The 13,214-nt window shown below is 35.2% G+C and overlaps 1 protein-coding gene and 1 non-coding gene across 2 annotated transcripts; one reads left to right on the forward strand and one right to left on the reverse strand.

Annotated features, from left to right (window-relative positions):
* The first annotated feature begins 3,897 nt into the window (after positions 1-3,897).
* On the forward strand, positions 3,898-4,572 carry LOC141613800 (uncharacterized). Its single transcript, XM_074432544.1, has one exon. The coding sequence runs from the start codon at positions 3,898-3,900 to the stop codon at positions 4,570-4,572; it is 675 nt and encodes a 224-aa protein (XP_074288645.1).
* A 7,907-nt stretch (positions 4,573-12,479) lies between these two features.
* LOC141616402 (small nucleolar RNA R71) lies at positions 12,480-12,586 on the reverse strand. Its single transcript, XR_012530752.1, has one exon. It is a non-coding gene; the product is annotated as a small nucleolar RNA R71 (small nucleolar RNA).
* Positions 12,587-13,214: the final 628 nt, after the last annotated feature.

Here is a 13,214-nt window from a genome sequence, read left to right on the forward strand (position 1 = left end):
CGTTTCTATTATGGCTCACCAACCAATCACCATGCTCTTATGCATATGATTCAAAATTGGACATGTACATGATTATTCTAATGGCGGAAACATTAGTTACTAATAATCATGAGATCAACCGTTCTCAGGTTCAATGAACTACCATGACTGATAATGGTAATCCCATTTTCATTCATATGAATAACCTATGTATATGTTGATACGATGTGTATCTCTTTAATACTAATCCAACATCTCATGAGGTAATTGGATTCATCTTTGTCCATTTTCATCCAGAATTGAAAACTCGAAAGCTTCTTTATGAAAGAAGGTATTAGCTCGTCATTCTTTAATGAGTAATGTGTTTTATACATTCAAGGATGATAGCTCCCACTAAATTCCATGTCTTCACATGAGAATATCCTAACTCCCACTCAATTCAACATGTTTTGAAATTGACTTCTCAATCAAAAATTGTCAAGAATATAAATATAAATTGCCGTGCCAAGTTACTAGGATAAAACCATATATGTTCCCATCATATCCTTTCAAAATGCCTATTTTGAAGTGGTCTCATCTTAACCTTACGGAAAGAGATTTTAAATCTCTAACACACTCATGTCATAATGATGTGTAGCAATGTCATTATTCAAATACGAATAATATTTAGAATAGGTCCTTCGGAATACCCTTTCGGAAGGAGGTTTAACCATTTCATAGCGAGGTTAAACAATGACATTTGCGTGGTTAAAACGTTGGCTATTGAAGATATCGGAATATCAATCTTTGCAACTTGATCATAACTAGTATGTTACTATGATTCATTTAGGCTCTTAAGTAAAACTCATGATTGAAACTATTGGTCAAATGATTCATAACCTTAGTCAAAAGCTTGTTAAGACTTTTCATTAGTCATTATTCTTCCAAAACTTTAAACTCAGGAAACAAGTGGTAATAGTGAGGGCCCGTTATAAGAAACTCATGTGGGTGGTAGTCATAATTTATGAAAATGTGGAGGTAAAATGTTAACCTTTTATCTAGTGACCCGCGGACCGTGGCAACAAAAGGAGAGCCTTCTCTCCTTTTGAAACCTAATTCATTTTGACAACAAAATTAGGGTTTTGGAGATTATTTTTCTCTGAAATCTAGATCTCACATCTGGTAAAAACTCACATCAAGTTCTCTCAATATTGCAAGGCAATTAGAGAACACATTTCTAGCACAAGGGCATATTCTCAGACGTTCTTGGGTGCAACAATTAGGAGGAGGTCTACTTTGATCTCTCTTTGCCGAATTGCACTAGGACCGAAGGTTAATCCTTGCGCTTAATCGTTTTTCATTATATTTCGTTTATGACCATATTTCACATGTTAAATTTACGTTATAGTCCTAAATTTAAAGGGTCTTATACGGATATTACCCTACAAGTGGTATCAGAGCGAGGCCACGTAAATTTTTCTATGTGTTTTTCATCAAACGATTTTGAATCGATAAATTGTTTGCATAAAATTTCGTGCGGCAGCCATTTTTTTTCCCACGGCAATTTTTTTTTTGGCTGTTGCGGTTTTGTGCTTTGGAAACCGTGCAAAACGGTTTATGTCTAGATCAGACGATCTTTTGTTTTTCGATTTGTTCTTTGCGTATTGTTATTTTAATCGATAATTATAACAATATCTTAAGATCATGTCAATTGTAATTTTGTTTTAATACGGATTATGTTCAATTTACAATTGTTTGTTAACAAATCGATTTTGTTTGTTTTGTTAAGGCTCTCGTTTTTCAGCCGCTTGAATTTTTTTTTTGGTTTTTTTGAGCTCTCGGCATTAGCTTCTATAAAAAAAAAAAAAAAAATTTTTTTGTTACTGTTCACGTTCAGCCGTGAAGAAAAAAAAAAATTGTTTTGGTTTTTTTTTTCCGGCCAATTTGTGCATAATACGGATTTTATGCATTCGCTTGATAGTGAAACGGTTCACTTATGTATCATTTAGTTATTTTAAAACGATTTAAAGTAACGGATTATCACGGATTAAAATTAAGTTGATTAAAGCGGTTTTGTCACATAATTTTAATCATTAAAGGTGGTTTGGATAAATTTAACATAATTACGGAATTATGTCACGAATAAATTTGTTTTAGTTGATGCATTTTTATCGTTATTGTTGAATGCCTTGAATGTTTTTAATTACGTATTTATTTATTTTTACAAACGATTGTAACTTAGTGTGGCCTTAGTAGAACGTGTTACCGTAATGATGGAACACGGTCTTGGTTGTATTTTGAGATCTCGTATCTCCATTTTTATTTTTCCCCAAAGAGAATAGCAAATTATGACTAAAGTTTAAAGATGCATATTGGAGGACAAAATTGTTTAAAAGAGAATAACAAAAGACCTCTCTTAGATTAGTTTGTTAAATGAGGCCACTACGGGTGAGTCGGATATAGACCGTTAATTAAAGGTAGTTTAACAATGAACATACTGAGCAACCGTGATATTAAAGGTATTGTTCATTTTGGCTAAGACAGTAATTGTAATTATACACCATTCATAATTATGGTTAATTCGTAAGATTGAAAATTATAATCTAAGAATCTTTCCTTTGAGCTATACAAAATTGTGAGTTTGTAATCCGTTCTGAAGTCCTGTAACTTCAAGAAGGCCCATGTCCATAGGAGACTAAAATAAGACCTATACTAGCTCAAACATTGTACCCTTGACATAAGTTTTTTAGACCTTAGATTTCGAGCTATATTTAATCACAAATCTATTGATTAAACTCATTTAGACTAAATTGGTACCTTGTAAATGTCTATATTTACCCAATAATATTTCAAAGTAATAATAGAATTGTCACCGTTATGATCTATGTAATTATTGGGAATAATTTTATTAGACTATGATAGAACACTTGAGACCATCTCATTATGAGAGTTTGTCTGTGAATTGTTCTATCAAGCGGTTGATAGGTCTTCAAAAGATTGTGTTTACTTCTAATAAACCCGGGGGTACAATGATAATCTATATTTTGAATACATTAGAACGGATTACAAACGTTTGTACACCATTCATAATTACATAGATCATATGTAGTTACTTCTATTACCAATTCTGTTCAATAAAAATTTTCAAGTATGAAAAGGTTGTGTTTAAATCCATCCAGTCAATTAGTTCGTAATAATAGATTATTCCCCGCTCGTACTCCGCTCAAGTGTTTTGACATAATTTAAATAATGTTTGTAGTAATTAGTAATAACAAAAACTTTAGTGTTCCGTTTGTAATAATTACCGTTTGTAATTACTACAAACATGAGTTTAAAATATTAAACAATTCATCCTAAGAAAAGTTAAGTAAAACAATTATAATTACAATTACAAGCTCATTTAACAAACTAATATCCCCAAAATGAACAATACCATGAATGGTGTATAATTACCGATTGGGGGACCTCATGACATCGTTCTAATATAAACTAATTGATATTCACCAAAGGTAAATATAGACATTTACTACAAACATTTGATCGAGCTAATATAAGAGAATAGCAAATTATGACTCCGTTTGTATGAATCAAAGCAACTATTATGCCTCAATACTTAGCAAACATGTATGCATTAACAACAACAACAGATTTAAAAATGTTTGCAACCTGGTAGTTGTAATTTACAAACTAACAAACGACAAATATCCACTTCATATAATAGATATAGGTAGCGGCAATTATCGGATTTACAACAGTTAAATCCCTATCTTATTACACGTTGGATCATACAAACATGCTTACAAGGTTTGTAAGTAAAGAACTCATTAATTTTTCACTATTGCCTACCATAAAACTCCATCTGTTGCTTGGGCTAAAATATGCCAGGATAAGAAAGCAGGTGGTCTTCGTATTGTAAATTGCAGGTTGTGGAACATAACAATGCTGGGTAAAATAAACTTGGTGGTTATAGCTAATAAGTGTGACCACCTTTGGATAAGATGGGTGAGTCACATTTATATCAAAAGGCTGGACTGGTTTCACTATATACCTTCTGTGAACACTAGCTGGACATGGAGGAAGCTTTGTCAAGTGAAGGAGCAGCTGAAATATGGCTATAGTAATGGGACTTGGCAGACAAACCATAGCGAGTATACTGTCTCCCAGGGATACAAATGGTTGACAGGCCCTCAGACTAAAGTAGCTTGGTGGCCATTAATCTGGAGCAGAGTTAACTATCCAAAGCATTCCTTTATTGGGTGGTTAGCCATCCAGGATAAGCTCTTAACTAAAGACAGGTTGCTCAAGTTTGGAGTGCTTCAAGATGAGAAGTGTGAGCTGTGTCTTGATCATATAAAAGATCATCAACATTTGTTATATACATGTCCATTCAGTGCTAAGTGTTTGGTCATTTTCAAATCTTGTTTGGGTGTACCGTTCCCTACTGCTGAGGTCTTGGATTGGATAGTGAAATGTAGGTGTAAATCTTTGATGAAGAAGAAAATCATCTTTACTGCAATGTTGGCATTGGTATATCATATCTGGACTGCACGTAATATTTGCAGGCTAGAATGCAGAGTTCAGAGACCGGAAAGGATTATAGAGATGGTGAAGTAGGAAGTTCAAGTTAAATGCAATAGTCATCAATGGATTTTGAAATGTCAGTAAAATGTATGGTTACCTAGCTTTTGTTAAGAGTTTAGCTGTTAGGGCAGTATGCTGCAATATGATGTAACTTGTGATTATGTACTCTATATCCTTAATTATTAATCGAAATTCACATTTCACCAAAAAAATACTTTAAAACCTCATTCAAACCAACAAGAACATAATTAATACTACCATATGGAACAAGATAGTCATAGATTGACATATGAAAGTGGATTCCCAACACAACATAGTCCCAAAGTCCACAACTTTATCCAATTTCATTACTAACATGCAAAGATTGTATATTTTAATCAATAATCACCAAATCAAATAAGCAATTAACACAAACACATGTAATATCGAGTAACCCGTCAACATTACCTTAATTAGCACTTCTAAACTTATAAATCATCTTCAATATGGTAGTAATTCTACTCCGGGTCTTTAAGGTCACTTCTTAAGCACAAATACATGATAGTTTTGTTAAAAAGTCTAACTTGAAAAAGATGGGGTTTTAAGAAGTTGTAAAAGAGGAGACTTTCTTATCTTAAAAGATGAAGGATGAGAAAATATGATGTTTGTCGCGCAAATGGATTGAGTTGGTGGAGAAATGAAGGAGTTATGAAGTTTTTAAGATTAAGAAGTTTTGGTTTTAATAGGGGATTTTAGAGAGAGAAGGAAACTAAAAATTTGAGGTGGAAGAGATGAAGTGAATTGTGAGAAAATGAGAATAAGACCTAGAATTATAGACCAACTTGACTTAACTTAACCCATGACCCAAACAACTCAGCTTCCACTCAAATTTTGCACAAACGAGCTTTGACACACATTTATACAACACATTATAGCAAGCAATGGGTCTAAATTGATTGACATGGGTGGGCATCTTACACTTAGGAATAAGGGTAAGAATGGTAGCATTCAGTTGCTTAAGCAGTTTACCAGTTTTAAACACATCTTTGATTTCATAACATACCTCACACTACTACAAATTTAGGCAACTACAACGCCCCTTTAACAACGATTATTCACGAAAATCACAATAGACGTTGTAGAATGTATGGCGCGAATTTTACTAAAATAAATTACAACGGGTATGGTTATAAAAACCGTTGTTATTAGTTTTAACAACGGGTCACACATGCAAAACCGTTGTTAATAATTTGGCGCAAAATTGGCGCAAAGTTAGTGAAAAGTAATCACAACGGTTACTTTTGAAACCCGTTGTTAAAACATATTTGACAACGGGTATTTTTTACAACCGTTGTTAAAACATATTTCACAACGGTTGTTGTTTAATAACCGTTGTCAATACCTTCCATCTTTGTATAAACCACACAAATGAAGTCTGCTGCAGACCACAAAACACAACCCTTAATACACAAACACAAACACAAACACAGCAGACAAACAAACACAAAACACACACTCTCTTTCTCTCTTTCTCACTTTCTCATCGTCGCTTCTTCTCGCCGTCTTTGTTGATTTCATCGTCTATTACGTTCGTATTTATCAGGTAAATCTCGCCGTCCTTTGTTTTCATCGTCATTATTTTCTTTTTCTATTTATTTCTTTTGCATATATGTGTTTTTATCGACCATTATGTTATTTGTTTAAGTATTGTTCGCATAATTAGTTACTAAAACAATGAAGAAGCAAGATGAAGAAGTAAGATAAACATAATTAATATATATATATATATATTTATAAATACATAAATTAAAAAAAAAAAATTACATATGTAAAAATGCAATTCTTATATTTTCATGGAGGATCTTATTGTGCTCTATCGTATCCATCCTCTCCTCCTTGGCTATTTGGAGGTTCCGTTCGGCCAGATTGCTATATCGTCATATAGCCGCAATCTCTTTGCTTTCCAAATCAAGCCATCTTCTTTGGCGTGCTTGTGCGGTTCGAGCTTCCACAAGGTAGCTCTGAAACTTTCCTCAATATGGAGGAACCGGCGGATGAAGTTGTTGTTGTTCTCGATCATGGTAAGAGTCTTTAGGATGAAATCATTCATTTTGTTAGAGTTTTTTGAGTTTGATTTGAAAGATTAAGTAGAGTTTGTTTTAACAGTTAGAGTTTGGAGATGAATATATGAGATAATAATGGAAATGTTAGTTGAGATATGCAATGTATTTATACTAAGCAATGTGTGTGGGTTGAGTTAATTGCTTTTTAATTAATAAATATGTTAGGAAGTTGTGCCATAATCATCATCATATATCTCTCAATAATGCTCCTTCAAATCCGTTTACTAACCCTTCTAATTCCATATTATCCGTTCATATGTAGGTGATGTCGGTAATAATGCATGCATCGGAATTCTAACAGGCCGTAATTATGCATGCATCTAGTAATATTTAATTTAATTTTTTTTTAATTTTTTAAGAACAAACAACAACGGTTATTTTATAACACCCCGTTGTCTTTAGTTATAACAACGGTTTTGTATATTAAAACCCGTTGTTATAACTTTCCCCCCAAAATTGTGTCACACTTTCCACAACGGGTTTTTATACATAAAACCGTTGTTAATAGTTTTAACAACGGTTTCCTTAAGTAAGCCAACCGTTGTTAAAACCTTCTACAACGGACGCATTAACAACGTCCGCTTTTTTATATAACAACGGTTTTTGACCGTTGTTATAGCCTGTATCTGTAGTAGTGTCATCACCAATAATGCTCCAAGAATCCTTGTAAAAAGCACTAGAAAACCCATCAGGGCTAAGGGCCTTGTGGTCAGGAATATAGAAAATAGTGTAGGAAATATCGGTGTACTTCCTCTATAAATTTTCGGATTATAACGAAATTATAATTATGAAAACTAGTCATAAACGAATTTACATAAACAAAAGGAATAGAGATTAAGAATCAACCTTCGGTCCTAGCAATATGGCCTAATAACAATATCGAAATCGATATTCGCCTAATCGTTGCACCCATGATGCTATGAGAAATGCCCTTATTCTTGCTAGAATAGATCCCCAAAATTGTAAATCAATTTTTAGGGTTTTTGTGTGAATGATGAGAGAATTAGGTCAAGTCAATTAGGTTAGAAAAAAATGAATCCCTTTCCCTTATTATAACCGAAAATAAGAGAAGAAAGGGGAGATATTTTTTTTCTTTCCTTTTTCTCGGTTTGACCGAGTGACTCCAACAAACAAATAAGGAGAAAAATCTCCTTATTTTAAGTTGTTATCTAAAATGTATAAAAATGTGTATTATTATCTCAATTGTCTATTTATGTCGACATGTATTAATAAGTCTACACACAACAGTTTGTAGTCGATTTATTAATACCGGTCTGTCAACATTTTATTATGACAATTCCGCATAATATATACTTTAACTATAAATATAACATATTTATAATTTGCTAATTAAATATAACTGGTTACATTTAATTGCGAATTAACATCTTAATTCGTTTAAGCTAACATTATATACATTAATTAAATATAACAGTTTATATTCAATTTACGAATTGACAGTTAATTCGTCTAAGCTAATATTATTTAATTGTATTAAATAATCGTCTCATCATTACATTGAATAACTGTTTAGTCAAATACATAAACTAACCTTTTAGTTAGGCATCAATGTGATCAGATTTTCATATAATCACATCTCTCAAACACATCCTTTAGGTGTGACTTTTAGGGACCAGTTGATCACCGCCATCTGTATGATAATAACGTCAAACTTCTAGCAAGCCAACCGTTATTAAGTAATCGTTAATCAACGGATAAAATACGAAGTATACCCTTGTGAACCTATAAGAGATTTATATATGTTATCACACTAACTGTGGAGGACACTAGCTCCAACAATCTCCTACTTGTCCTCACAAGTGTATGTGCGATAACCGATTCTCATATCCTAAAATTTCTCCCATTCAATGTAAAACAATTTGCAAAGTCCGTATTCACAAAGGTCGTATTTTCAAGTGATCAATATCAAGAGTGGTTTCCCCGACTAGAGAGTAACTTAACTGATAAACGAATCATCATTCGAGCATGGCCATGCATTTCAGTTACAACTCCTCGAGTGGCCCTGAGAAATAACTAAACCTGATAAAGGTTGGATATTTTCTTCAACTCGAATCCTGCAGATATAAGCACAGTATGAAATGACCCAGAAAAAATATGCTTAGCCTCCGGTTACGGTCGACCATGAGAAAGAAACCAAAGTCACCCAAAAACTGCCTTAATCTCAAGAGACAGTCGATAGTCAAAAGAATCGACTCTAGGAACACAATGGACGTCCAATCCACGACCTGGCACCGAATGTTTTAAACATTTAGGACTCCATTACATTGTCACAAAAATTGTCCTACGAGGTATCGTTATAACTCGTATCTGTGATCGATCAGCCAACCGTTTGACTTATGGCTCGTTGAACCCACCATCAATCGACTGCACAATATAATAACCAGAGTTATCAGCTCATATAGGCGATTACGGACCAAAACAAATATAATGTAATTCAGTTCACTTTGTGGCGTTCAAAGTTGTCGTACAATCCACATGAAAAACAAAATATGTAATAAAACGATAAAGTTATAAATAGCATATGAAAAAGATAATGTATCGAATCCATATTCAACTAGTATAACTCAGGAACACGTTTAATTCCCATGGAAATAACGTGCCCTTCATGCTTATCATAAGACAATGGTTTAGTGAGAGGATCCGCGATGTTGTCATCCGAAGCTATCTTGTCAATCACTATCTCCTCTTGCTCCACGTAATCAAGGATCAGGTGAGCCTTCCGATGTACATGTCTAGACTTGTTGCTAGACTTAGGCTCCTTAGCCTGGAAGATGGAACCTCTATTATCACAATAGATAGTGATTGGGTCACTCGAACTAGGAACTACGGATAGTCCTTGTAAGAATTGACGCATCCATATAGCTTCCTTTGCTGCTTCTGAAGCGGCATAGTACTCGGATTCAGTAGTAGAATCTGCTACAACATCCTGTTTAGAACTCTTCCAGCTGACCGCAGCACCATTAAGAGTAAAGACGAATCCAGACTGAAATTTTGAATCATCTCGGTCTGTTTGGAAGCTAGCATCTGCGTAACCGATTGCGCATAGCTTAGTATCTCCTCCATAAGTTAATACCCAATCCTTAGTCCTCCGTAGGTACTTAAAGATGGTTTTAACAGCTATCCAGTGTGTTTCACCTGGATTCTTTTGGTACCAACTCGTCATACTCAATGCATATGCCACGTCTGGACGTGTATATATCATGGCATACATGATTGATCCTATGGCTGATGCATAAGGAACACGACTCATGCGCTCAATCCCTTCAGGTGTCGTGGGTGACTGAGACTTCCTCAAATGCATCCCAGACGTCATTGGAAGGTTCCCCTTCTTGGAGTTGGTCATGCTGGACCTTTTGATGTGACCATAATTGGCGCATACTTAGCCCCCGAATTACCATTGTTTCCATGCTTTTTAGTGCCTATTTGGGTCATTTCTTATCTTTAGTTCTTTGTTTTGCATATTCTTTGAGATTTTGATCCCTTGGTAGGAAAGGAGTAAGAATCTTGCATTTTCATGGCAAAACGAGGCTAAATTGATTGTATTCAATGACCAAGCATCAAGAAGAGACAAGACTAGAAGGCCTTTGTACATATCATAGTAGAAGAACAATGTTGAGGAAAGGATCCTTGAGTCCCCGAGGAAATCCCCAAGGAATCTATGAAGAAAAGGGAAGAAAAAGAAGAAGAATTGAAGCTGACCAACAATCCGAACGGATTGTACCAAATCCGTCCGTCCAGCCCAATCCGAGCGTCCCACCTTGGAATCCGCTCGGATTCCCCCAGCACAATCCGAGCGTCCCTCTCCCGAATCCGCTCGGATTCTCAGCCCAGATCCATTGTCCCGACTCAATCCGCACGGATTTCAAGACAAAGACGTTTTTCATTCTTCAAGCTACGAAAAGAGAAGCCCTTCTCTCAGAAAATACCGGCTTTTCCTTGCTCAACTTAAAAAGTGTAATTACTAGTTTAGCCCTTAGTTAACCCTAATGCATCCTCCCTAATTTTCACTATAAATACCCCATTAGGCTAATTAGAGGAGCATGTTCTTCTTATCAATAATTAGTGTAGTTAATATCAATCAAATCTCTCTTTAATATTGTAATCAAGTATTAATCAAGTTTTAATCAAGTTTTAGTTCTTTAATCTCTCTCTTGTTCTTCCTTTATTTTGGGTAATTGAAGATTATTTGGGTTATTATTGGGAGATTGACAACCTCTCAATCTAGGATTCAAGTACTTCTATTATTCTTGCTTTATTATTGGAATCATTAGTAGGTATAATCTCTTAATCCCTTTTTAATTATTGTTAATTACTTTCATTTATTCATCATGTTTCATTATGTTAGTATGATTGACAACCTTTCTAGCATGATCAATATGATAATGAGTGAGTAGTCTCTTAGCTAGGGTTTAATGGGTGATTAGGGGAAACCAACATGGGGAATGATTCATGCTTAAATTAATATGCTTTCATATCTTATTTGCTTGCTTGTTTTGATCTTAATACATGCACATGTTATATTTGATGAAATGCTAAGCCTATGAATCCTTGCATTTACTATCATCTTCTATCCTTTCAACTTGACTTGTAAGACATAACCCAACTCGAGTCTTGTTAGACCATGCATGTGTTGAGTAGGAAAGATTAAGTCGACTTGTAGGTGTTGTACAATCTAATCGATTCGGCTCCGGGACCCAAACTTTCCTAGGATTGTAAGATATAACCCAACTCAATCCATCACAACAATAATTGCTTGCTTATAATTTGAGAACATGTTTGTATGATCATATCCCATGATTCCCCTATGAACCCATGACACCCTAGTGCCTTTAACCAATTGTTTACACCCCCTTATTTTATTCATCTTGCTAGTTTATCTTCATTGTTATTTTAGTTTAGTGACCTTCTACATCAACCCAATTTGTGACACCCCTAGACACTACTAGTTACAATAGAATTCTCATTTCAATACCCGTCCCTTGGGATCCGACCTTTACTTGCCCCTTTACTAATTGTAGAGTTGTTTGTGAAGTATAAATTGTGTTTTGTATCGACCATTGACCAACGACCACATATACTTAATTGTGAACACGAAATGGACTCGATCAAAAATGGCGCCGTTGCCGGGGACGGTGTTTAATTGATTTAAGATTTCTTTTATTGTTTTTAGTTGTGTCTTTTTCACCTTGGGGAAGTAAAACTCCTCAAGGTTTGTTCTAATTGTTTTCGAGTTGTTTGATATTTTGCATGTCTAGAAGGTTACAAAGAGATTTGTTACCTTTTGACCGTGAAATCGAAAGAACCTTGACGAATAATAAGAGACTTGTTAGGAGGAATTTGGGAGGTGTTGGTGAAGTTGTTCAACCCACTAGTGAGTTTGTCAATCCTTTCGCAATAGAAGGAGAAGAAAACCCATTAAACAATATCCCACAAAATCCACCTACAATGCCTAAATTCTCGTCACACTCTATACCCACCGAGGAGGATCTACCAAATGGTACTCCTACCCCGCAACATCTCACCGGTAATTTTATTGCCAAGTCCGCCTTCATCCAACTAGTTGAGAGGAGCCAATTCGGGGGAATGCCTAGTGAGGACCCTCATTCTCATATGGAAACCTTTTGCGATTATTGTGAAGCTATCTCTCAAACGGGCGTGACTCAAGACCAAATAAGATGGGTCTTATTTCCTTTTTCGTTAATCGGCACCGCAAAGCAATGGTTGAAGGGCCTTGATAAGGCCACCCTTGGAATAGATTCTTGGAAGAAGTTAGCTCTAGCTTTCTACAAAAATTCTACCCACCAGGAAAAGACTAACATGCTAAGAGCTCAAATTACGGGTTTTAAGCAAAGGGATGAAGAATCTTTGTATGAAGCTTGGGAGCGGTTCAAAGGTATTTGTCGCTCATGTCCTCACCATGGACTTAGCGAATGGTTTTTAGTGCAACAATTTTGGAATGGTTTATATGAAGATTCAACGAACATTCTCAATATGGGATCAAATGGAATGTTCACCGAAGTTGATGACAATCAAACATGGAACAAGATTGAGGAAATGGCGGTCCATAATTCACAATATAGTAGGCCTCGCAAGGCTACTAGAGGAGGAAAGTATGAAGTGGACTCCGTTACTCAATTGGGTGCTCAACTTAGTGCTCACATTGACACAATCAACTTGAAGTTTGAACAAGCTATGGCTAGACTTGAGGAAAACTCAAAAACATCAAAGCATCATGTCAATGCCATGACGGCATCCTCATCAATCCCAAGTGGGATATGTGAGAATTGTGGAACTTTGGGTCATGACTCAAGTGAGTGTAGGGGAACAACCGAACAAGTTAATGCTTTCCAAGCTTACAAAAGTGGTACCCCTTATTCAAATTTTTACAATGAAAACACCAAGTTCCATCCAAATCTCTCATACAAAAGCCAAAATGTTCAAAACCCTCAAACAACATACACTCCACCACCCATGAGAAATCAAAATCAAAGACCCTTTTACAATCAAAACCAAGGTTACCAAAATCAAAATCCATACAATCACCAAAATGAC

Source organism: Silene latifolia, chromosome 11 (assembly GCF_048544455.1).
Source record: "Silene latifolia isolate original U9 population chromosome 11, ASM4854445v1, whole genome shotgun sequence".
NCBI classification, from domain to species: domain Eukaryota; kingdom Viridiplantae; phylum Streptophyta; class Magnoliopsida; order Caryophyllales; family Caryophyllaceae; genus Silene; species Silene latifolia.